This window comes from Aplidium turbinatum, chromosome 18 (genome assembly GCF_918807975.1).
Source record: "Aplidium turbinatum chromosome 18, kaAplTurb1.1, whole genome shotgun sequence".
Classification (NCBI taxonomy): Eukaryota; Metazoa; Chordata; class Ascidiacea; order Aplousobranchia; family Polyclinidae; genus Aplidium; species Aplidium turbinatum.
The window spans coordinates 13920011-13945519 of record NC_137489.1 but is presented as its reverse complement, the minus strand read 5'-3'; the positions used below and the strand labels follow the sequence as shown (position 1 = coordinate 13945519).

The window sequence follows — 25509 nt, the reverse complement described above, 5'->3', positions numbered from 1 at the left end:
AAGAAACGGACGCATTTTTGTGGATTTTTTCAGCAGAGAACAAAGAACTTGTCTGCACGTGGAAAAGGTGCGTTTGGCCAAGTGAGTTGACGAAAATCTGTTCTCCTCAAACGAAAGACAAAGCTAAGTAAGAACCTGTAAATTATTAAAAAAAAAATCAATCAAGCAGAAATAAAACAAAGCATGCACTCAAGGTTGAAGGCCTGCTGCAGTTTAGTTAGCAGCCTACACTGTTTGTTAATGTGCGATACCATCTTCTGAAAAAATTTACAAGATTACTCGGCTAACAAATTGGAAAATTACACTAAACGTGATTGTTGTTTCATATCTAAGCTGGAATGGATATGTTAGATTTCAATTCAAAATATTGATGTTTTTTCCTAGAAAGGACAAATTAAATTCGTTCAGTTTTTCAAGCAAATCTGACATTTGGCATTTATAATTCCAAAAGCTAGATGCGAATACGGTGGACCCAGACTGAACTTTATTCTGTTGGAAAAATCACGATTTCAGTTTTCAACGTTACCGTAATTGGCTTGCCATTTTAAAGCTTCAACTTTTGAAGCCACCTCACTTCACAATGCAGTAAAAGAGTTTTTAACTCCTATTTTATTTTACCACATAAATTAAAATACGGGCAGCCTATTGAGTGAGCGACTCTTAATAAAGTTAATACGTAACTGTCACAGCATCTTACACAGAAGTGATAATATGCAGTACCTTGTGCAAATTGGTATACTTTCTGCGACCCCTGAAGTTCGTTACGCGACCCCCAGTTTGGGAAGATCTGGTATAGACCATCTGTCATGTACAAACGTCTCTTACTGACAACACCACATTGGCACAGAGAACTTTATCAACACGTTAGCGATCATCTGAAGTTAGTTAGTGGTTGGTTTTGAATCTTTATCCTCGGACTGACAAAGCCGTGGTTGGTTATTCCTGGTAGTTTCACATACTTGTAGAGGCTTTTGATGCAGGGCTGGTTATCGAGATTGGCCGAGTGAAGTTTCTCGATTGTTGAAGTGTTATTGCCGGGGAATTTATAAATTTCATTCACTAGGTGCCGCTTAGTGAAAAGCAGTCCTTAATGTGCGTTGCTCTAGCGCACACCTCGAGAATCGAACTTGTGCCGCATAATCTTGAGTCGGGCGTGGAACCACTGAGCTAATGGGTGGACAGAGAGTGGTTACTTGGTTGAGCAGTGGCAAATATACCCTGAATATTCTGATCCAGAGAGTGTTCCACTTGGACACCAGGGAGGGCCAGGTTCATGGCTTGCAAGATCATCAGCCATTTTTTTTACTTTTGAATAAAACCCATCAATGATCTCGATGGTTGAAACAGGCTGTTGAGAAAGTTAGGTGAATGTATCTATGTTTGATATAACTTTCTCTGCTTGGCATTAATAACTTTTGTGGTATATATAGTATTTCTTGTAAAATAATATTGTATTGAAATTTTCTATTTAAATAAAAACTTTTTAATGATTCTAAAAAGGATAAAACAGGTTGTTAAACTTTTTAAGTAAATACTAGACTAGCTGTATTTAATATAGTATTATTTTACTTTAGAAGTGCCAAAACTAGCTTACATTTTATTAAAACTTGTAAAAGTATAGGTGACGAATTGATAGAGCACTACATTGCAAAAAAATGCCTCACAATACAACTATATTCTGACAACAGCTAGCAAATGTAGGTAGGGGGTGTGCACTGCGCAGGGTAGTCCATTGAGAAATGGATTGAGTATTTGCTTAGTTTATAACAATATTGTTATTCGCTTTGACAATGCTATCTAAAACATATTGAATGTCGTCCCTATGATGGGACATACCGGTAAGGGGTGATGACAAGAACAAACCATCAATAAAGATGTTTCTTTTGACACTTTGTGATCAGTAATTTTGCACTAGCGTGAGATTGACCCTTTTAGCCTCACCAGAGCCTCGTTAACCTACTGCAAACTTCTTCCAGTGTTTTCACATTTGCCCCGTGTTGAAGTGAGATTGGTTTTAAGGTGTTTTTGGCAGATTTCACGTAATACTGAAACTTTATCAAAATATTCCATTGTCTTAACTTTTCTTAATAGAAGTCAGCATCATTTCTTAAAGCGCTTTTTAGTAGTAAAGTTTTATTAACAAAATATATATATCTAACTAAACCAAATATAGTTATTACTATCTGAATCCTTAACAGCCTGTTTTACCTTTAATGGATCATCAGAAGGGTCTTATTCAAATAGAATCTATTTGAATTCTATATTTGAATAACTATATTTGATTTAATTCGCTCTGCTTTGCTTTTTTGCGTAGCATTGAGCACTTTTTGTAGTATATATTAATAGTTTTTATTGTTTTTATATATCTAATTATCTATAATAGGATTTTGAACTCTCAGATGAAGTCATCGTTTTTATGAAATGTCCAGTATTTTGTAAAGAGTTCTTTGTGCTTTAGCATGAGTGTTAAAAATTCAGTTTTGTTTGTTGATTCTTTCTAAAACAGCTTTATTGCAGAGCAAATTGTTTTTGAGAAATTTGTGTAAATATATCAAGCTTTAAAACTAAATTAACAACTTCAAATAATAGTTTCTTTATGCAGGCTACGCACCCTAATAAAGTATATACTATTGTTTTCATAGAGATTGGTAAGTTAACTTAAGACTGTTCAAACATTGGCATTTACACACTTAGCCAACAAGGTTTTAATATATTTGGATTATTGTTTTAATATTCTTATCTACTTTTGACATTGCAACAGTTTTACAAGTGCAGTATCAAACTTTTTGCTGTTTGATGGCATTTTTTGTCAGCAATGACGATGAAGCATTGATCAATAAAAAGCTCCCAGAAGAGCTTCGTTTAAGGATCTTCTCCTATCTTGACATCACAACGCTTTGCAAATGTTCACAGGTATTTCTTAAAACATCACATTTTAGTAGAAAAAAGTTAATACTTTTGTGATTGTCTTTTCAGCATTAACTTTGTAACCTTGTACCTTTTAGTTTGCAACAATGTTTTTTTTTGTGTCATGTATCTATCTTGTTAGCACAGTTCTGAGAAAATTACTTCAGTTGCAGTTTTGAGAATGAAGAACATGATAGATTTGATTCAATTTTCGCTGACAATAGTAGCCTATGTTAAAAAATTCATTTCAATCAAACTACCATAGTTTTTAAATCAGCCAAAACTTGTGAAACTATACATTAAATTTGAACGTATGACTATTTATAATGCACATTATTGCCAATGCGCCTATGTTTAGGTCTCAAAAAAATGGAATCTCTTGGCACTAGATGGAAGCAACTGGCAGAAAGTTGATTTATTTAACTATCAATGCTTTGTTGAGGTATGAGAGTTATTTTTGTGTAGTGCATTTAGAATGACAATATTGTTTTGTCTATTCTGGTCAGTCAACAGAGTGTTATGCTATTTAACCAATATCCAAGAAATCAAACACCAGTCATTTGTGGTTGGATTTTGCACATGCAATTAAGCTAGTTATTCTGTATGTTCTTTAATAGGTTAAATCTCCACAAGTTTTATTATCTAATTTAATTCATTTTTGCTTGGCTTTTTTAATCTATTGGCATTTTCTCAACTAGGCACTGAATCAATCTTGGTAGTCTGTGTTTCAAGTACAAGATTTAACTTCAGGATTTAAACTTAGATTCCAATTCAAACTGATAGTAGAGTTTTCGAAAGCAAACTACAGTGTTTTGTGTCAAACAGCTGCCGCATAGTGTCAATGACAAGCTTTGGCCTTCACATTAGAGAACTAAAGTAAGGGAGCAAGTCTTTTAGGCGCAGACAGTTAGGCGTCGGTCAAATAGGCGCGCACTCCGCACACTGTGGCGTCAGGATATTTAGGTGCGGAGCACTGTGGCGCCCGTTCATTTAGGTGCTATTCCTAGTAAAGTCTGCAGATTGTATCAGCTTGGCATGTAGGGCAATGCTTTTCACACAAAGTGTTATAATGAACTGAAAAATATGTTGTTTTGTTAATGCGCGTGCATTTATTTGTTGTTTGTCATGGCTTCAGTGAGTGAAGCTGCTTTATACGGCAATGCTTTTCACACAAAATGTTATATTAGACAGAAAATATGTCATAGCTTCCGTGAGTGAAAACTGCTTAAACCGGCAATGCTTTTCACACAAAATGTAAGCTTTATCAATAAATTATTCAAGTTTTCGAACATGACTGAGTTCGCTTTTAGTCTATAAGTCAAATAATAACAGCACTAAACATCGTTAAAAAATATACTGTAACCTATATTCAAGCGGGTGATAGGCTTGAGTGAAGAGTAACTTAGTTTTCCGTCAAAACCCCTACTAGGTTTTGCCAAAGCTGAGCTGATACAATCTGCAGACTTTACTAGGAATAGCACCTAAATGAACGGGCGCCACAGTGTGCGCGCCTATTAGACCGGCGCCTAACTGTCTGCGCCTAAAAGACGTGGACCCTACAATAAATATTTTAATTTTTTTCATGCAGGGACGAGTTGTTGAAGATCTCTCCAAGCGCTGTGGTGGTTTTTTGAAACATTTATCCTTGGCTGGCTGTGAAAACGTAGAAGATAAAACTTTAAAAGTATTTTCTCAAAACTGCCAAAATCTTGGCCACCTTGTCTTAACTAAATGCAAGAAGATTACGGACCAGTAAGTCTACCACCGATGCAAGAATGCAAGTGCTGATCACAAAAACCAACTTAGCTTTCAAACAGCATTTAACAACATAAGAACTACAGTTGCTGCATTTGCAAGAGTCTGAAGCTTGTGTCTTTTCAGAATGTTTATTAAATAGCAGATTAACTTAGCTTGTGTTACAGAATGATACACTTTACTGGGCATCTAATTTAGAAGTTTCTTTCATTTTTGCTTGCGGTGGCCTTCCACAAGACGTAGTATGTAACAAGTGACTTTATCTCAGATGTTTTATCAGCCAGCTCTCCTAGCTCCATGAAGCTAGAATAGAAATTCTACCATGATAACTTAGTTGGTTAAGTGCTTGACTTTCTGAATGAAGAAACGGAAAGACCGAGTGGCGCTGGCTCTACTCTAAGTCTCGGGGTGCACACATTTCAAGGACAGCTCTTCATTTAGCGGCACTCAGTGACCAATCAATCAGTGAATGGAATAATTTACAGACAACAATGAACAGAAACTTCGCTCTGTCAACCTCAGTTACCAGGTCTGGATCAGTGGTTCAAAACATCTACAGATATGCGAAACTGCTAAGATTTAGCTTGCAAAAAAGCTTTCTCAAGTCCGACAGTGAAGTTTATCACAATCAATAGCCTATCTATCTTACATTTATGATATTATACATGTATATAGTAGTTGTTGATTTTTTTGGTTATATTATTGCTGCATGTTCTTAAGTACTTGTTCATTTGTAGAACACTGATGAGCTTAGCAAAGAATTGTTCGATGCTTCAATATCTGGACATTTATTCCTGCAGTCAGATTTCTGACCAAGGCCTCAAATACTTGGGGTAGGCCATGTTTCATAAAGTTTGGGATCGTGTTTGCAATGCATGTATTGTACACATATGAATAAAAACCAAGTATGAAATGGATAAGTTATTATTCACCTGCAGCTTGATTAATCAACAATTGTGTACGGCTAATTTGAACCAAAAATATAACAAAGCTTTTTAAAAGACTTATGAGCTTAAACTTTCAAACAACGTGGAATTAAATGTCTTTTAAAATTGTCTGCCTGTTTTCTGAAAAACTTTAACGATAGAATCTCAATCCAGACTTATACTTTTTGTAAAAGGGTCGATTTTGTCCACAAATCAAAACACTAACTTGGAAGTGGGACAAATACCTAAGTAGTTTAGAACAGGCACTAATTTCAAGGCTTATGTAGTCAATGTGCAGTTTGGACTTGTTAAAGTAGCCTATTACACAAAAAAGAACTAATCATTGACTGCTTGATACTGTTTCGGTAAAGCGTTTTCTTTTGTAGTTTCATAAGTTGTTGCTTTGTCACCAGGGATGGTTGTCCAATGTTATCCTATCTTGATATATCATGGTGCCTTCGTATTTCTGACCGTGGAATAACTTACATATCCAGGGGTTGTCCAAAATTAGAATATCTCGATGCCATTGGAAACTCTCGGGTAAGATATATCGAATACTCAGGAACTATTTGACTTGTAGCTAATCTTCAATTCTAAATACGTACGGTAACCTCAGAGAGGAATTAAACTTACATGGCAAATAATTCATTCACTGTACATATGCAATAAGGCGCTCGCTTTCCAATCATGTAATGCTGGTTCGACTCTCTACTTATGCAGCTTGTTGATAAACACCGCTCATCTCTACCCAGGGTGTAATTAATTGGGTAGGCGTAGTTGCTGAAGGAAAGGTGGCCGAGAGAAAGGAACTAGCCACACTCTTGTTAGTGCAAATGGCTTAGCATAATGAGAACCTTATCTTCTCATTCCCAATGCCTTGATCCAGTATATGGGACTCACCTTTACTTTTAGGTGTGCCTTTACCTTCTTGCAATTGCACTTTACATCCATCACATAGGAATGCTACAATGTTACAATCTTAGATTCGCCAGTGCATACTGCATAATTTATCTGAAAAAAGCCAATATACGCCAGTTATGACCAAAATAATCTGTATATATAATTTCGAATCTTTTGCATGTTGCAATTTACTTTTGTATGATGTGGTAAATGTCAAGCGGCAATGCAAATAAGCCCACTCTGATCACCAGAGTTGGATCAATTACAATTGTAATGAATGTAACTAACCCCGTATTTTCATGTAATTGTAACTTGTTGTACAATTGCAAGTTGAAAATTTCAGCACAATGTATTTGTGGTGCAATTGAACTGAAATTATATTAATTTATCATAGACTCCCTATTAACTGGCACTTCCTGTTCTGGCCATTATGCAGATTTGAAACCTTCTTGAGCTTACCGATGTTACAATCCTTGTTCGGTTTGGGGTTATTCAGACATCATACCACTGCCTTGCCGGGAGTGTCACAGCTGTGATTAGATCTTCTTCTGTCGTGTGTCATTAGACAAAAAAAACTTCATAAAGGAGGGTGTTAGAGTAACACAAGAAAATATGGTCATGATCATGATGCTTGAACAACAGTCTTTTTGAAACTCAACTCCTGCGGCAATGTGCAAATAAACTAGCAGCTCCTGGCCTACAAGGGCACATTACTAGCTACATTATTGCTAACAACTTTTCCAATCTTTGTTAGTTTCAAAGAAGGGGCTTATATATTTGTAAGTTGTATTTAGGGCAAAACAAATTGGCATTTGAAATAGTTGAGTCCTCAGGATCAATGTAATCTTCCGTTATTGATTGCTGCAATTACTGGAATAAATCTCAATATGTACTTAAATTTGGTTTTGCTGCGCAGTTGTGATGGTAAAATCTCACTGCTCGATACAAAAATTGCATGACATTGGTGTCAAAGTCATAAAACTATTTCTACACATGTAGGATTTGCTTACCTTTCAGGATTCCGTCTTTTTTGATGCTGATTGTGTAATTAGTAAAAGCTATAAGAGGATCAGTGAAACTTTCAAATAGGATTCAAGGAATTGCTCCTTGTTTAATTGATGAAAAAGTCAGTATTCATTTGGCAGTTATCTTCTGACCTGTTACGCATTACTGCCAAATACGTATAAACTATCCAAAAACGTCCATCTTAAACCAAATCAAACACGACTAAGCAAATTTGATGGGTGCCTTGCTTAATATTTTCAGAAATGATCATACTTATGCGTCGTGTTTTTTGTAAATCTGTATACAATATTCATCAATCAGCCATCCATGGGTTGCACACAAACATTGTATTGCTTCGCAGTTACCCACGTAACTAAGTTTTCTTATCAATAATATATGATGCCAATTATAAAATGTATTACTACCAAGATTGCAGCGTCTTCACATGCTTGTTACCTGGTTTCGGCAGCAATGGTCAGAGGCTTTACTTAGAGTCATCAACGCACACTAAATAACGCTTCAGAATTTCCATAAATTATTCATTCCAGTCTCTGTTGTTATTGCTGAAAATAAATTGAAACCAGCTTTCATTTCTGTTTGATGGCGTGGAGTGCGAAGGAATGCACGTGCCATCGTGCTTTTGTAATATGTTCAGCACTTCAATTTTTATGCTTTTTTGTTTCAAGCATGTTTCTTTTTGTTTTGTTACAAAACCATTTGTCAAAGCTGCAGCCAGCTTAGCTGGTTTTGTTGGCTTGGTGTGTGAAGATTTTAAAATTGTATTTTGTAAGTAAATGCAGTTTCAATAAAACTTAATTGGTCAGTTCCACTTGTAGGTTGGAGTTGACCACGGTTTCAATTTTGAGGTTTATGGATAAAGCAAAGTTAAATATGTTGCCCACACAATGGAGTTGGTATTCTTTCGTGTTACTATACTGTATCTTTATAATTTTACCAATCCCAGTAACCAATATCCGCGACCTTGCAGAAGAATCTTAGAAAATTTTTGAATGCAGCATTTTATTGTGTGATAGATATACAAAAAATATCAACATTTCAAAAAGCTTGCCTAAAGCTCAAAGTACTTGTATAGAGTTTTTTTTATGGTTTAGTAACTTTAACTGCTTGCATTGTGGACATAAATTGTCTGTGGTTCTCATTGCCCATTTGTGAATCGTATCATTTTCCACATGGCGTATTTAGTTGCAATCGCATGGGTAACGTCAACACAGACACTCTTGGTGGTTGCTGCAATCTTTCAATCAAACACGCTTTTCGTCTCCAGCTTATCCAAACACTGGTGCGTCGTGTTTGTTTGCTTTCTGAGTTGGCTTAATGAAACGCGTGCCGTGATTCCCAGACAAACAAAATCAAAGTTTTGCGTCTTGGGACTCACGTCTATTTTTTTTTTTTTAGTATAGAACTGGCCCCCTACAAGAATGCTTGGACATGGACAACATACACATTATGCACGTGTATGTCTTTGGGCTCGTTGAAAGGATAGCTTTCGCCCAGTACTAATGAGATCATCGGGTCTTTCAGTTCTAACACTCTGTGTGACCCTAAAAACAAAAACGACACTTCATCAAAAACGAAAAACTGCAAATAAAATCATCCAGGAAAAAGGTGCATGCAAACGCACTAGCGGTATGTGCATGCAAACGCACTAGCGGTATACCAAAAGTATTCATGTTTTTTTTCAAGTTTGCAACCCCTTTGTAAGATTTTAGGCTTCTAAATATCATTCCCAACCCTGGTCTTAAAAAGGCCCCTCCAACCACCTGTCAATAATAATAATCGGGTTTTTATTTGCGCCCATTGCGATAACATACAGTATACTGCGATCACAGATGTGATACAACAGACGACAGGAAACAGCGAAGTGACATATAGTCTTCGAGTCAGCTGCTCCCCTTAGTTTGGCTTGCCATTAAGTGTCTTTGCCGAGACACAACCGCGTGCTCTGGAGCGGTGTCGAACTCACGTCCTTTCGAACGTCGCGCAGACGTCAACGCTACTGTATGTAGACAAATTAATGTTGCGTGTTTATGACCAAATATTTCAATTACAGCTGTCAAACACTTCATTAAAAGAGCTTGGGAAGAATTGTCCTCGTTTGCTCCATCTCAAGCTGCACAAATGCGTGGTAAGCTATTGAGTAAAAACGGATTTGAGTAATCTTTATGTATTGTATAGAAATACAACAAAATGTTAAGTGTAAGACCTTATCCATGAAGTTCAAGAAAAGGTGGAATGCGACGAAATGTTTCTCTCTCGTTTGTATTTAGAAGTCGTGCATCCAACTGCGAAAAGAATATTAGAAAAGGGATTTGTGGCTGATGCAAATGAATAAGTGACCGCGTTCTGAATGATTGGCTGCCGACCAGCTGCTGAAAACAATGCGTGCTTCAATGCAACACCATTTTCCTTTTGTATTATTTTTTTACATCCTAATTTATTTTCTTGCTCTTTTACTGCAAAATGGCTCGTTTTGCTGCGGACGTTGTCGAAAATGACGTTTCAATTTGTCTTTCAGTAATATGTACCTGTAGATGTTGCACCGAAACATGATTTTCGACAATATCAGCACCGATACGGTCATCCCCGAATTGTCATTGACCCATTTCACTTCGTGAAAGACTTTGGAGGTGTTGCTGTGCTAAAATGATTTCCAAACGGTTTAGGCCACTCTCGGTAACGGGGAAATCACCGGATTAAAACTGGACTACTACTACTTAGGCTTGAAAGAGTGATCTCTGAATAGGCTAGTCAACATTGCGTGAAATATTTCATTGTATTTTTAAAGGGCATCTCGGACGAGGGTGTGACACACATTGCGGAGGGTTGCCATGATCTTGAGTTGATTGGACTATCTGAATGCTCTGCAATTCGTGATGATGCCCTCTTAGCGCTTGCCAAGAACTGTCCTTCTCTAAAGACATTGGAAGTAGCATCATGCTCCCATTTAACTGATGGCGGTTTTATAAGTCTAGCCCAGGTAAGTGCGGCTGCAAAAAGAGTGTTGTTTATTTACACAAATGCTTAACACCTCATGTTGATGTGTTGTGTGTGTTATTTGTGATTGATGAACTTACTGGTATGTCAAATGTTTTCATTGCCGTTGGCATGGTCACATCAAAACGTGCAGTTGACATCGTAAGGGACCTTTTAAATAGAAAGAGTCTAGGCAGGCAAAGAAGCCGATCTTCGGGTCCACTTTAGATGTATCATAAAAAGGCGTGCCTATACACAGCCACGTGGTCTAGATCTGCGTCGAAGTGAAGTCCTTTTGAACATCACTCAGATGATTTCAACTTCGGTTCACTTAATTGGCCCAACTTTGGGCCACTTAACTGCTCATATTAGTCGGAAGCGAAAGTACCTTTTGGCTTCATTTTCAATTCAGCCAGAATGTTCTGTGTACATCAAACCCCTAATTCCCACGTACTGAGCATTTATCCATGAATAAATAATAATGTTTTGCTTCAAATTTATGATAAAAATTTCGTCGCAATACTTTTCACACTGTATTTTTGAAGATGCATTGATGGATGCAGAGTATAGTAGAAAATGGTAAAAGAAATATATCACTCTAAATCAAATTAAAACTCAAATCTAGCACGGCACATCTATAGCTTCTTTTTGCAATTTTTCATTTTTTGTGGTTTCAGGCTTGTCCGGAACTCCAACGAATGGATCTGGAAGAATGCGTCCAAGTGTCTGACAGGACCTTGCGATACTTGGCCCTTCATTGCCTCAAACTGACTGAATTGGTAAACAACCCTGAAAACTTTGCGCATTCATCAGAATTATCTACTTTATTTAACAATGCGTTCAACAGTATGGGATGTATGCAAAATGTACAACGCTATTTAACGCTTCTTTGACGTTTCACAGCATCCGGATTTTAGAAATGAACAATGATGTAAGCCACAAAGTCACAACTGCAAACAGTGGTGAAAATAAGTTTCAGTCATCACTCAGTTAGAATTGGGGAAAACCCTTCGGAATAAAAACAGATTATCACCTCATACATCTTGTGATAGTTCAGCTTAGTTTGCATTAGAAGAACGTATATCATGTTATTTAACTAAATGCCTCGTGAACAGTCTCATTCAATTTTCAGCATAATCCAATGTTACGAAAACTAATTGCTAGACCAACATAAATTGATTCCATGTGTAATTGTGTATATGCTTACTGAAAAATCTTAAAACAACAATTTACCAAGATATTATAAAGTTAATTGGAGCCGGTTTGATTTATCTCGTTTGAAAACATGAACCTGATTGTTCGATACCAGCTAAAATGTAATTCTTCTTTTAAAATTATTTTACTGGTTCGGACAAGGGAGATCTTTTCGACTTCAGCAATACTATATTATTTTGCTTATTATGTTGAGAGCGACATTTGAAAAGTGAATTGCATGTTATTTTTTGTTTTTTAATGAAAATAAGCCAACAACGTTGCACGGGAGCACGTCTTTTGGGTGCAGACAGTTAGGCGCCGGTCAAATAGGCGCGCACACTGTTGCGTCAGGATATTTAGGTGCGGAATACTGTGGCGCCCGGTCATTCAGGTGCTATTCCTAGTAAAGTCTGCAGATTATATCAACTTGGTAGGTATGGCAATGCTTTTCACACAAAATGTTATATTGAACAGAAAAATATATTATTGTTTTTACGCGCGTGTTCGGCATTTATTTGGTGTTAGTCCAGGTTTGCGTCGGCGAAAGCTTTATCAATAAATTATTCATATATTCAAGTTTCCGAACATTACTGAGCTCACTTTTAGTTAAGTCAAATAATAACTACACTAAACATCAATAAAAAACATACCGGAGCCTATATTCAAGCGGTGGTAAAAATTTTGGTGTGCAGTGCCTAACTATGCAAGTACAGCAAAGAACCCACTTAGCAAGCTCTTTTGTTTGAAAAGGACTTTACTAGGAGTAGCACCTAAATGACCGGGCGCCACAGTGCGCGCGCCTATTTGACCGGCGCCTAACTGTCTGCACTTAAAAGACGTGGACCCCTGTTGCACCATGTGCCTTCTTGGATCTGAGTATTCACCTCACCAGCAAGCACAGTCCGAAACAACTTGCTGTTGCTTTTCACTAAGTTTCTCTCTGTCGCTTGCCGATATGCATTTATTAATACCGTTTAGTCACATCATTCTGTGCCTCTTGCATTCAAGCAACTTCACTGCTAAATTGATTTCCAACTGCTCTTTCGAAACTACGCAAATTGCGACATGTCAATCCATCCGCTTAGGTTCCAATAGAAAATAACTGTATAATTGCGGACAGCCGTAGCAAGAATCATTAATAGCAATATTATTGCTTTGTTACAGTAACCGATGCTCCCCTTGGCGTTACGTCTGTCCATCGTTGAAACGTGATGATTGTACAACAAAAGTTTTACAACTGCAGAATTGATAATCTTCGACAGATTTTTGAGCACTATAATAATGTTACGCTATCGGCATCTCTGCCACAGTAACTGGTCTCTCTGAGACAATTCAAAATTTTCTGGCAGAGAAATTCCTCTAAATGTAAATCCGCTTCTTCTTTTATTGTCGTACTTGATTCCAAGCATTGACTGCCTCTTGTGTAAAAAATTCCAAGATTGTCGGTCGTTTACTGTGTGTATTAGGTGTATGTTGGTGTCGGTTTGTTTTTCTTTGATATTTTTCAGTAGATTTTTTGCTTGATTAACTTGATTTAAAACACTTTAGTCGGTTTTTTTCTGGCAGTCCAGGAAATCCTCTGCATTTTTCGGAATGCCCATATTTCAAATTCGTTTGTTCTTTTAATCATTCTTTTGTTGATTGTTCAGTTTTCTGAATTATATTTAAAAATTGGATAAATGTAGCACTTTAATACTCTGTATCTATGTGAGAAGGTGTCCGACGTTTTTTTCGTAAACGGTTTTTCGTAAAACAATTGTTCGTAAGCAATTGTTCGTAAAATCAATTCTTCGTAAAGCAATTCTTCGTAAAGCAATTCTTCGTAAAGCAATTCTTCGGGCATGCAATTCTTCGGGCATGCAATTGACCGTAATACTAATTGTTCGTAAACAAATGTTCATAAAAGTTAGGCTACAGCTTTAAAAAAAACAAAAACAGTTACAATTGTTTACGAACAATCAATTAGGGTAGCCCATATGCTAGAGATGTGCTAATTGTGCTTAAAGACGTGCTGTACCTGTAGAGTGTAGACGAGCAGACAGAGCGTAGAGTCCCTTATTCAGAATGGCATTACAGTTTGTGAGCAGCGAAAAAGAAAAGCCAAAACTTTTGTATAGTGGCCAGCTTTATTACAAAGATTATAGTGCACTTAACGCACAAGGGCAAGAAACTACTTATTGGAAATGTGAGCATTTTAATAAGAAATGTCCTGCACGAGTAACAACTGCTATGGCAGCCACTGTACAGTCCAGAAGTGAGCACAATCATACTGGAGATGCTGGTCATGTCGAAGCAGCTAAGGTTATGGAAAATATTCGTTGTGCAGCAAAAGACAGTGGTGATGCCCCAAGTTACCTCGTCTCAGCAAAAACTATTGGACTCAGTCAAGCCACGGCAGCAAAACTGCCAAGTGTGCAGAGCATGAAAAGGGCAGTCACCCAAGTGCGATTGAAGGAAAATGCAGGCCCGGCAATCCCACATTCTCTCCGTGACATTGTGCTTCCAGTAGAGTACAAGCAAACGTTTGCTGGTGTAACATTCTTGGCCTATGATTCTGGGCCTGGAGATAACCGTATGGTCCTCTTTGCCACTGAAAGAAATCTGCAGCTCCTTGCCCGTTCAAAGCACTGGTATGCTGACGGCACCTTCAAGACAGTGCCTTCACTGTTTGAACAGCTTCACACAATACACGGACTGAAGAAAAACACTTCAGTGCCTCTGGTGTATGCCCTGCTGGGGGACAAAAGGAGAGGGACATACATTCATCTGCTGCAAAAGATCAAGGAGTTGTTACCTGCTGTTGCTGTTCCAGAGACAATCATGACTGACTTTGAGATGGCCATGGTTAATGGAGTAAGCAGAGAGTACCCACTTTCAACTCAACGTGGCTGTTTCTCCCATTTGTGCCAGTGCATTTGGAGAAAGACGCAACCAAGTGGCCTGAAGGAGCAGTACGAGACAAGTGCAGAGTTTGCTCTGAGGCTGCGCATGTTGTCGTCTCTGGCCTTTGTGCCTATTGATGAAGTCAGCCGGGCCTTTGACATTCTCATTGATGGGAATGTATTACCAGATGTTGCTCAGCCAGTAATTGACTACTTTGAAGACACTTGGGTTGGGCGCCCAGATCGTCGTCAAGGGCGCCGTCCTCCAATGTTTGCAATTCAAATGTGGAACTGCTATGATGGCGTCCTTAGTGGCCTTCCCAAAACTAATAATAGCATTGAAGGATGGCACAGAGGGTTCATGTTCCAGGTATCTGCAAATCATCCAGATATTTGGAAGTTCATATCTGCAATCAAGCGAGAGCAAAACCTAAATGAGGTTCGCATTGAACAGTATGTCAGTGGCCAGGCAGGACCCCCTCCAAAGAAGAAGTACAAGGACAGTGCAGAAAGACTAACTAGAGTCGTCCGAACTTGGCGTCAAGACTTTCAAGATGATGAAATTTGTGATTACTTGTGTGGAATTGCACACAATACTTCATACTAAACTTGGCTCGTGGACAATTTGTTCGAAGTTACTCAAAGTAGTATTGGTAGTGTAAGCAAAGAATTGCTAAACACAGACAATTGTTGGATTTCAATAAATAACAAAAAATGCGCTTTTTCATTGTGCTTATTTCTTTGTGTGGTCGTAACTTGGTTATTCAGGAAAATTTGCATTACGCACCTTCATCGGAAATTGCAAGACAAACCTTGCTGTTGCGAAAAATTGTTCACGAACAATTTACCTATCACCTGTTTACGAACAATTCACCTATACGAAGAATTGATGTATACGAAGAATTGCTTTACGAAGAATTGCTTTACGAAGAATTGATTTTACGAACAATTGTTTACGAACAATTGCTTTACGAACAACTGTTTACGAACAATTCACCTATAACCATTTGAGAAGGGTGTGTACTTGTTGCATGATATTGATTTTAATTGCTGAAAAGCGGTTTTTGCTTGGAATTTCACTTTCTTTTTTCTTTGTGATTACCATTGTTTCCGTTTTCTTTTCATTCATTTTCGTTCCAAATCGTGAATCCGCTACGAATCTCTTTTTCTATTTAGTGAAAAACAATTTATTGCATTGCTAGTGCAAAAGTTCATTTATCTCTACTTTTTAAGCGGAACAATCTGTTAAAAGCGTTTGTTAACACTTTTTACCCCTTATCAATATTTCATGTCTTGAAAAGCAATTTGCTAAAAGAAGAAAACAATAGTTGTGAGGCTTAATACTGTAACCGAATTTTAACTACTTTTTATAACTTGTGCGTTATAATCTTTTCTTTAGACTTTATCACATTGCGAACTCGTCACAGATGAAGGCATACAAGATCTAGGTTCTTCTTCATGTGCAAACGAAAATCTTAACATATTAGAGCTGGACAACTGCCCGCTGATTACCGATTCCAGTTTGGAACATTTGGTCGGCTGCCAGGTATGTTGAGATTTGTGTTTTTTTTTATTTCTAACGTAAGATTTTTTTAGTGTGTTAAGCTTACTTCACGTTTACTAAGGAAATGCCAAGACGAGGTGACATATGCTCAAGCATTGACAAGCACCGTCGAGCAGACTGCTTCAAGAGCAGCCGGTAGATGAAATAGCTAATTTGGCAACATTACAGCAGGCAGAAATTTGAAGCTTCTGACTTCAGTGATCCCAGTGAGAAAATCGATTCTTTTTACATCAATTCAACGTCTGAAGACATTGAATCTTGCAACAACAAAAAAACAGATTTACTCTCCGGGAAGAGACCAGTGACGGCAGCTCCAATTTTTTACAACCGTTTGAGAAGGGAAATTTCTGAAGAGATTTTCGTAGTCCGATTTTAAGTTAATTTCGTCGGCCACTTCTGACATGATCTGAAGTTAACCCAAGACAGCAATAGATGGAAGTCTTAGCTGGCCACAGTGACTTCGAAAGTCGCAAACTTGTTTGACAAATAATGAAGTTTATGTCCTTAAATCCTAGTATGACCTTTACATCCTGCATCAGCTAGATGGAGACTTTTTAATCACTTTAGTATCCAATTCTGTTCCAGAATCTTCGACGACTGGAACTGTACGATTGCCAACTTATTACACGATCTGCCATTAATAGATTAAAGGTAAATTATCAAGAGTGCCAATTTCATGTTTGTGCATCTATCTAGACTTAGAGGTGGTGATTAAATACGCTTTTCTCTGAAACCTTTTGTGATTATTTTTGGTGCGTACAAGCCTGTTGTGTTATCTTTGGATTTTAAAGTTAGGAAATTATTACTGAAAATATGTTTAGTATTCTTTAACTTTAGAATCATAAAGCGACACCTTAGTTAGTGCACGAGTATGTTCTTTTTGTTCAATAATAACAGAATGTTTCATGGCTTTAAATTTCACTCTTACTGATTACTTCTCTCGCTGGCCATTTTTACTAAGGCCGTCCGATGAACTTAATCTTTTCCAGTTTTGCAAATTTAAGATTTACTCGCTCTCTTTCACATTGATGGGGAGCCCATGAATTGCCCACATAGTCAGCATTTTTGTGTGGCCTACCTTTTGAATGCTTATTGGTCTGATACTTTTGTTCCATCTCTTGCGACCTTCAATATTTTGCACGATGTGATTGCAAATACAATTGCGTAGATTCATCTGCACTCTCTAATTGGTTTAGCTACTGTAGTCTCAGGACTGGTGCTTGCGCGGTTTATATCTTTTGCAGTCTTGAAAAAATGCAGTGATGAGTAGTTACTAATTGCATGATCATTTTTCAATGTGTGCAAACTGTGCATGCTACTAACGCACTAACTTAAACCAATCAAACCAGAACCTTCTTGAAAAACATTATCAAGCGACAAACAAGTTTTTCTTGGCCATGTCATGAGGAAGGAACAAGTAGAACATAATGCTTTTTGTGGGAATATCAAAGTAAAATGAGCTCGTGGAAAACAGCGCCTCGCTTTTCTCAATAACCTCAAGGATCATCATCTTTACGTTCCAACCGCAACAATTTTCACTACAGTTAAACATCGGAATGGCTGGAAAGAACGATGCATGAACGCCTAAGCTTGGAACAGGCATGGTACCAGTGGCGCCGCCAGACCTTCAACATTGGGGGGGCAAAATATTGACAGTGCAAGACAGTAGCATAGTCAAAAATGTTGAAAGGGGGGGTGTTGACAGCCGGCGGGCGAAGCCCGATGGCGTGTTCGCCGAAGGCGACACTTAGCGGCGGGGGGTCTGGGGAGCCTCCCCCAGAAAATTTTGAAAAATTACTTTCAGTTTGGTGCATTCTGAGAGCATTTTCAACAAAATTGTGGGTATGAACATTTCTGTAAAATGGTGCTGTCCAGTGGCATAGCAAAAGGATAAGATCATGTTTTCTTCGGCATTTTTTGAAAATAAAGCTAAGTCTCTATGTTTTCTTGTTGCTAATTCCAGACTGAGATATTTAGATGTTTGGTATTGGCAAAACTTGCTCTTTTAATGCAGTTTCGTTTAAAATTAGGCAAACTTTGTTTTAGAGACGTAGGTTGATTGCTTTTTTTTTGCGAGATTATTACAGTTTTATTATTTATCAATTTTCTCTTTGGTTGATTCAAAAAACGATCTTATTCCGGAAAGTCACTAACTTTTATGCTTTGAAGTCAACCCAAAGTTTAGAAAATGTAACGTCATAGAGGTCATACATCTTGATGAGTGTCAAACAAAAAGCTTTGAGACAATGAAGTTACTTTAGGCTATTTCTGATATATTCAAGTTTTGTATAACGAATAGCTGTTTAGATGTTAATCTAGATCGAACAAGCGATGTCAGCAGTTGCAGATAGCTTGCATCCTTGCACAGTTTGACGAGAAACTACATCATAGGCTACAACTTTTCCTGTAAACAATGTATTAACATCCGTAAATTCAATTTGAATGGTTGAAACCCCCGAACCCCCCCTCCCTTGGCTACGCCACTGGTGCAAGACATGCAGGACAGTGGTATATTATTTAATTTCTCTTGTTTTCTACCAGGGCTGGAAAAAATGTTTAGCTTCCCGGGAATCTGTTTTTTAGAGAAAAAATTTCCCGCGGCTTACAATCACGATAATGAGAACCTTATATTTTACTGATCTCCGGAGCTGACGTAAACCTTAAAAGTCATGTCGACATATTCTTGATGCCCCTTTATCGAAAATTGTTCTTTGTAATACCACTTTGAAGGAGGATTACGACTATGAACAAAAGAATAAATTTTAAACTTCATTTTGAATTGAAAATACATGACGTAATGTCTTCCAACCTTAGTTATATATTTTTTCATTACGTAACGTCGTCTTGTAGGAATAAATTGAAAATCAGTATGATCACTCAAAATGAAAGCAATGGGACTACGAATCTCACTAAACCAATCAAGCAATGGTCTTGTTGCACTGAAGATGACCTTATATTTCACTGATCCCCGGAGCTGACGTAAACCAGGCATAGATCTGTTGACTCAATGCCAACCCTTTGAAGGTTGGGGGGGGGGCTGTCAGTTCAACTTTTTTGTATCAACAGTTGTATCTCTAAAACCACTGAGGCTGCGACTACGAGATTTCTTGACTTTTCCTAACTTTTATTCACCTCTATTGAGCTGAAATTTTGAGCGAATAAAGGTTATAAATTGAAGATATAAGGCATTTCTCAGCACATCCTCTGAAATATTTCATATTCTATTGTGAAACATTTTTCCACCAGCTGGATGAAAGTAGCCTAATTAATTTGGCCAATGTCTCGTTAATCCTAACTGTTTCACAGCGTGAAGGGCATTGGCTGTATGTAAAATAATGTAAAAAAAATTAATCACAACATTACTATGCACGTTCTTCATGACTCTACCAAAAAATAATGTGTAAACTCAGGCTACAAATTACACTCATAAGTGACCTCAACATTTCAACGTATATGAGCAGTTCTAAAATTCACATAGTTTTAATTTTCGGATATGCTCAGCGTGAACAAAGTGAATCCCAAATTTTGAAACCGTGCCAAAATAACATAGATATCACTCCTAAAGCATAAGAAGAATTGACAGCCCCTCCCTTCCAAACTGAGCAAGACTCCAGGAGCCCAACCTTCTAAGGGTTAAAAGTCATGTCGACTTATTCTTGATGCCCCCCTTATCGAAAATTGTTCTTTGTAGTACCGCTTTGAAGGTGGATTACGACTATGAACAAAAGAATAAATTTTAAACTTCAGATTTGTATTGAAAATACATGACGTAATGTCTTCCAACCTTATCACATTTTTTTCATTACGTAATATTTATCACCACCAAACCACTTTTGACGATCGAATTTGTTAATTTATTATTCGGTAAAATGTTTAGATGATGTCACGTCATTACGCTGATTTGAGATATAATTTCATTCATGACGTCGTATGGATGAAAGACTTTTACAAGTTTTATACTCTGCTGAGATTAAAGAAGAAACATAAATGATAAATATTGGAGTGTGAAAGCAACCAATGCCAAAATGCGCGCGGAAGAAGTGATGGCAGTGTGAGGTATCAAAATTTTAACAGGTTGTTATTTTTCTACATCAATGTGACGTTAGTTAAAACTTAAAAAAGTCTATATCTTTGCTTCTGTAGAAAATCTTTTAATCTACTGTACAATTTAGTCATCAAGGTTTTCCATACTTTTTTTAAATAGAGAGCTTTTACCTCCACCCCCCCCCCCCCCCCCCCCCCCTTGCAACTTGAGTTGACTTACTTGAGGTTGGGATCCAAATAATAAAAAAAAAATATTAATAAAAAAATAAAAATAAAAAAAAGATGATGCCCAAAACATTGGGGGGGCAGCTGCCCCGCCTGCCCCCCCCCTGCCGGCGCCACTGCATGGTACACATAAAAGAAGAAGAATGCTTGTGCATATTAAACGCTTAGTTTCCTATCATATGATGATTGTTTTGTTCAAGAAAGGCTAAATTGTTTAAAATCATTGCTATAGCACAGCTGTAAAATGAAAAGCGGCCTATTCTAAATCATCGACGTCTTGCTTTAAACTAGGTTTCCTCTTCTTCCACGTGTTTGTGTCGCACCATTCTGCCACTGACCATTGGCCACCACTTACAATCTTACATGCTTGAAGAGGCTGAAATTGACTGTCTGTCACACCATATAATTTTCTGTTGCAGTTTTAGCTTTGCAAGCATGGCATTAAGCATGACCAAGTGCTCACAAGGTTTTGTTATCTAATTAAGTAACCGTAACAAACTACCTATTCATTTTAAATGACATAATTTCAAACATAAAAAATCCTCAATTTAGACATTTATTTGGCCACTTAGACGTGGCACCTTGAAGCTAACACAATAATGTTAAAAAGTTAGTTTCAGTCAGTTTTTATGTTCAGTCGGGTTGTTTATTCAAGACAGGGATATCTTGACACTGACACTAGTGTCACTGATTTAAGAAAACTGCAGTTTGCAACTTGCTGGTCCAGCAAAAGCAAACTGGTCTCTGAAGATTATTTTTAACTAACTGCTGCGCAACAACCGACTTGCTCATTGCGTATATAATTGCGATTGTGCATTTAAAGTCTCATCTGACAAGGTCACGCTGCTAGCATGAGATGAATTTCTAAAATGCAGAATTTCTATCTGAAAATCTACCAATCATTGTCTTTGTTGCTTACCATACTTTCTTTCCATAACATAATAACTTAACTGCATGATATCTTTGTTACGTTGTCAATAACTTTGTGTTGTTGTTGCAATCACTGATACGTGAAAACAGATTAAGGAGCCATTCACTAATATCAAAACATTCAAATGCACACGAAACGTTTCTTCTTTGGCGAACATATCTTGATGCTTTGAAGTAGTAAGATTCGTGAAGGCAAATCAGCCTGATAATTGACCAGTACTGCGTACGCTTTACATAAGAGACTAATTCGCTATCTTGTCCCAACCGTCAACTTGTACGTTGAAATGTTTGAAATTGTGGACGCCTCCTTAATCATGTGATCAAAACTTTATTTTAACGAGTAACTAAACACAGGAGCGAAACCCAAATTTACAAATCCACGCCTATTTTCACTCTGCCACTCCCCATCCTTCTGTTGCCCCCACCCCCCGAAGACTTTGCCCGGATTGTCGATGTACTATTGCGTGATCTTTCGGTAAGTGAAAAGCGCGGTAGGTGATCGCGACTAAAGGATGACAGGAGTTATTTCATGCTGTTACCAACAATGACGAAATAACGTCCTTCTTCAGTGATTTTGGATGCACTGAAACAATTTGATATTCATCAATCATTCACATGATGATGAGTGGCAGCTTCAGCTTTGTGTTACGTCGCTTTTAACCATTTTGTGTGTTGTTTGTTTTACTGCTGTTATAAAATGACAGCTGTAAAACTGTGCTTGGCTGTGTTTTGTTTTGTTACCTTCGATTAACTCGGTTTTGCTTTGCAAGTTTTTTTTTGTTTTGCATGATTTAATTTCAACGAGAATCAGTCATAATCTTTTGATCTTGTCTTCTCAATAAACACCATTTACACAAAATACAATCCAACATTAAAAGGTTGACTATTTAGTCAGCAACTGCCTGACGACGGAAATTAATGCTGATCATAAATTAATCTGCAAAAATGCTCATGATGTCAAAGTTTGGCTGAAACATCTAAAGTACCACATATGAGATGCGCATACTATACTAGCGTAACTAGCCTACTGCGAAATGCAGTTAACAAAAGCCAGTCTTTGTCCGGTCTCTTAATTTGTCTTAAGACGTTTCAATGTGAAGAAGACTTTTGTATCTATTTCATCAGAATCCATTAGCTTTGCCCTCAAGGATGGCACGACTTCAGTTAATATTACATTTCTGGAATCTTCCTTTCGTTTCCAGGTCATTTAGCTCTTCTCAAAGGCAGCTTTTTTTGGTTTTCGTTTCTTGTATCAGCAGTGAAGACCTTCATATCACTCTGCTCATGTTAATGTCCTGTGTTTTGCTGGTTACGTAAGGAATTTTTACAATTTCTTCGCTCGTCCGAGAGTGTATCTTTCATGCGCTCTAGTTAAAGAATAGTGGTGTTTCTCCTTCCTGGTGTTTTCGGAAATCACAAATTGTTTGACTACCGTATGCAGTGGTTACAATGCACTTCTTGGACCTTTGTATGTTATTCGAAAACATTGAATTTGCTTTAAAATAATCACCAATATAATCAGTGATTCATATGTTCAGCGTTGTGCATCATTCATGACCATTAACATTTCTTGTTCTGCGTATGCAAGCCACACAAATGCAATGTCACTTTTCAAGTTTTCACGAATGCTCATCACGAACAATTCTAACAAACAACTCTAATTTCTTGAATGTTCATCATGAACAATTTTCACCCCCTCACGAGTAGGCTACTCATCACGAACATTCCTCATCTTTTCACAAATGCCCATGAACAGTTCTATTTTTGGATTAATGTTTACCACAACAAACAATACTCATTTCACAAATGTTTATCATGAACACTTCATGTTTTTCATGTAAAACGTTCGTTCATTATATGGCAAAATGGAGAATTTTGCTCATAAAAAAGTCAATCTAACGCAATCGATTGCTAAAAAAATTATATGTTTGCTGACGTAAAGTTACATTTTGTGCATTAAAAAAGAACCCAGTTAGTTTTTACGGAGATATTTTATTGCTTTGCAGGATATGCTGCCTGAACTCGACGTGCATGCTTATTTTGCCCCAAGTACTCCTAGTCTTTCTGCAGATAATGACGATCGATGGGGTAGAAGGAAATACTGTCGTTGCTGCAGTATCTTGTGATAAACGTTTTTAACTTGTTATAAATGGCCATGCAGTTAGTCGTTGCTGAGAGTACAGCTACTCTGGAGAGGTCAATTGGAATTTGAAAGTACGTTTTCATTCGTTGAAGGTCTTGATGTATCCAAATGATATTGATGACTCCATGAAAAATCTGATACTAACATAATATGGAAAATCATCAATTCGGGTACATATGAAAACACTCTTGGCTTATTAGCATCTTTGGTCACATCAAGGAAACTGAATTTGCTTCATCCTTGTTATCTCTCCATTCATTTACAGTGTATTTTAAAAACTGTGGTTTTTACTTTGACAACTACTAGGTGGTTTGCAACGTTTTACCACTTGTGTAGACACTGAGTTTAACGCGGCAACTTCAACAATTACAAAACAGTGTCATCATAGGGTTTTGTAAAACTGAAAAAATACCTTACACGTTTGACGTGCCAGAAAAGTAATCTTGAAATTGATAAGATATTTTTCACGCCCAAATCGTGGTCTGTTGTTTATGAGTAGTGATATTTCGAAGGTTAATTGCTCATATATGCCTGTATTTTATTTTTTGAGTTGCCAGTATTCTTTACAATATTTTACTACATTCAAACCCAAACGCTGCGGATTTTCTACGCACTATTTTTATTATGTCTCAGCTTTGATCATGTGGATTGTTTTACATCAACGACATCTCTGATTTTCGTGAATCTCTTTAACATTTTTGGACCAAAGTTTTTAATTATTGTGCAACAGGTCTTATTCGTTTCAAATTCATTCATTTTGTTTCAATATTATTTAGCCCCTCTTGCAAAACATTAGATGACTGAAAATTTCTGAGCTTTTAGGTGACATTTTTGTCAAACACCAGTAGCCTAACTTTGAAAAGAGCGGATGGTTATTAATAGCAAAGTGTGGACTTTTTTTTCTTTTGTAAGATCGACTCTTGCCATGTCATATCTAAGGCCTACATCAGAACACCATTCATCTTAAAGGTCTTACCCGTTTATGCGTTCGCTTGTGTATTTTTCACTGATGTCCTGTTGTTGCACTAGCCTAAACTACCCCTACTGCAAAATCCTTCATGACAAATTTTGCTGTCTGGGTAGGCTACAAACATTAAACAACCTGAAACCAACTTTGACTACTACAACGAATAGTTTCCTATCTTTAGGCAATCGTGTAGCTGCTTCTATCTATTGTTCTATAACTTTTCTTGTGTTTTCCTTTGATACATTTGCCATTTCGTACAGCGTACACAATTAAATCGTTTCATTGATATGTTTTGTGAAATGATTTTCAACGGAAATTTTATGGTGAATGATATCTCGAAGCAGATTTAATGTCTCTTTGTGGATGACCATCCATTTTTACGCGTATGGGCAGTGGCGGATCTAGAAAAATATTTGGGCGGCACTTAAGCTCTAAAGCTGTTAGGACGCACGGATTGTATTTGACCATGTTCTTCAAAACTAGACTGTTGTTGAAATAAAAGTTTTTGTTCAACGATAAAGTTAAACTATAACAAGTTTTTAATAAAGGCAATAATTAGCCTAGGCTACAATAAATTTTGGACAAGGTTTGGATAGTCAGTATAATAGCCACTGGAATAAGTCAATTTAATTGTTAACTGAAGGTAATTTGATCATTGTTTTTACTTTAAAACACTGCTTTAGTTTGCAGACACGCTTAGCACGTTAGGAATGAGAAGTTCAGTTTATTGTTTTGCTGGCGATAAACAAACAAAAAGTGCGTACAAATTGAGTGTCTATCAGCACAACAGGATGCTCGTTGTTGCAATCGAGAAAATATTGGCTGAAATCTGAAAACATCAACCTTTGAGAAAACGAATTTTGAGATCGTTAACCTTGGCAGAAAAACTAGGGATGGTATTCCACTGTCCCTAAGAAAAACGCTACCCAAAAGAGGTGAAAACGTTTTTCACAGATGCACTGAGATTAGAAAATGTTAGTGAAATGCAGATAAAATTGGGATATTTCTGAATCGTTAATGGAGCTACTTCTATTTTGCATTCATCGAATGCTGGTATTTACACAACGATCTAA

The 25509-nt window shown here is 37.2% G+C and overlaps 1 protein-coding gene across 2 annotated transcripts; it reads left to right on the top strand.

Annotated features, from left to right (window-relative positions):
• On the top strand, nt 1-24755 carry LOC145787366 (uncharacterized). 2 transcript variants are annotated; one of them, XM_082599099.1, is made up of 12 exons: nt 1-127; nt 2762-2913; nt 3266-3349; nt 4496-4659; nt 5400-5495; nt 6002-6128; nt 9565-9639; nt 10300-10491; nt 11165-11266; nt 15963-16109; nt 16713-16778; nt 23333-24752. In XM_082599099.1, the coding sequence occupies exons 2-12, from the start codon at nt 2797-2799 to the stop codon at nt 23450-23452; spliced, it is 1290 nt and encodes a 429-aa protein (XP_082455225.1). In that variant the 5' UTR covers nt 1-127; nt 2762-2796; the 3' UTR covers nt 23453-24752. The 2 variants fall into 2 exon arrangements, with proteins under 2 accessions (XP_082455225.1, XP_082455224.1); XM_082599098.1 differs by lacking the exon at nt 1-127 and adding an exon at nt 21681-21801 and having other exon boundaries at nt 2653-2913; nt 23333-24755.
• The last annotated feature ends 754 nt before the right edge of the window (nt 24756-25509 follow it).

Excerpts from the sequence above, each read along its gene's own strand:
- LOC145787366 (XM_082599099.1), top strand. The coding sequence starts at position 2,797 with ATGGCATTTTTTGTCAGCAATGACGATGAAGCATTGATCAATAAAAAG. Across the intron at positions 2,914-3,265 it reads CGCTTTGCAAATGTTCACAG|GTCTCAAAAAAATGGAATCT; the intron begins GTATTTCTTAAA and ends GCCTATGTTTAG. Across the intron at positions 3,350-4,495 it reads ACTATCAATGCTTTGTTGAG|GGACGAGTTGTTGAAGATCT; the intron begins GTATGAGAGTTA and ends TTTTTCATGCAG.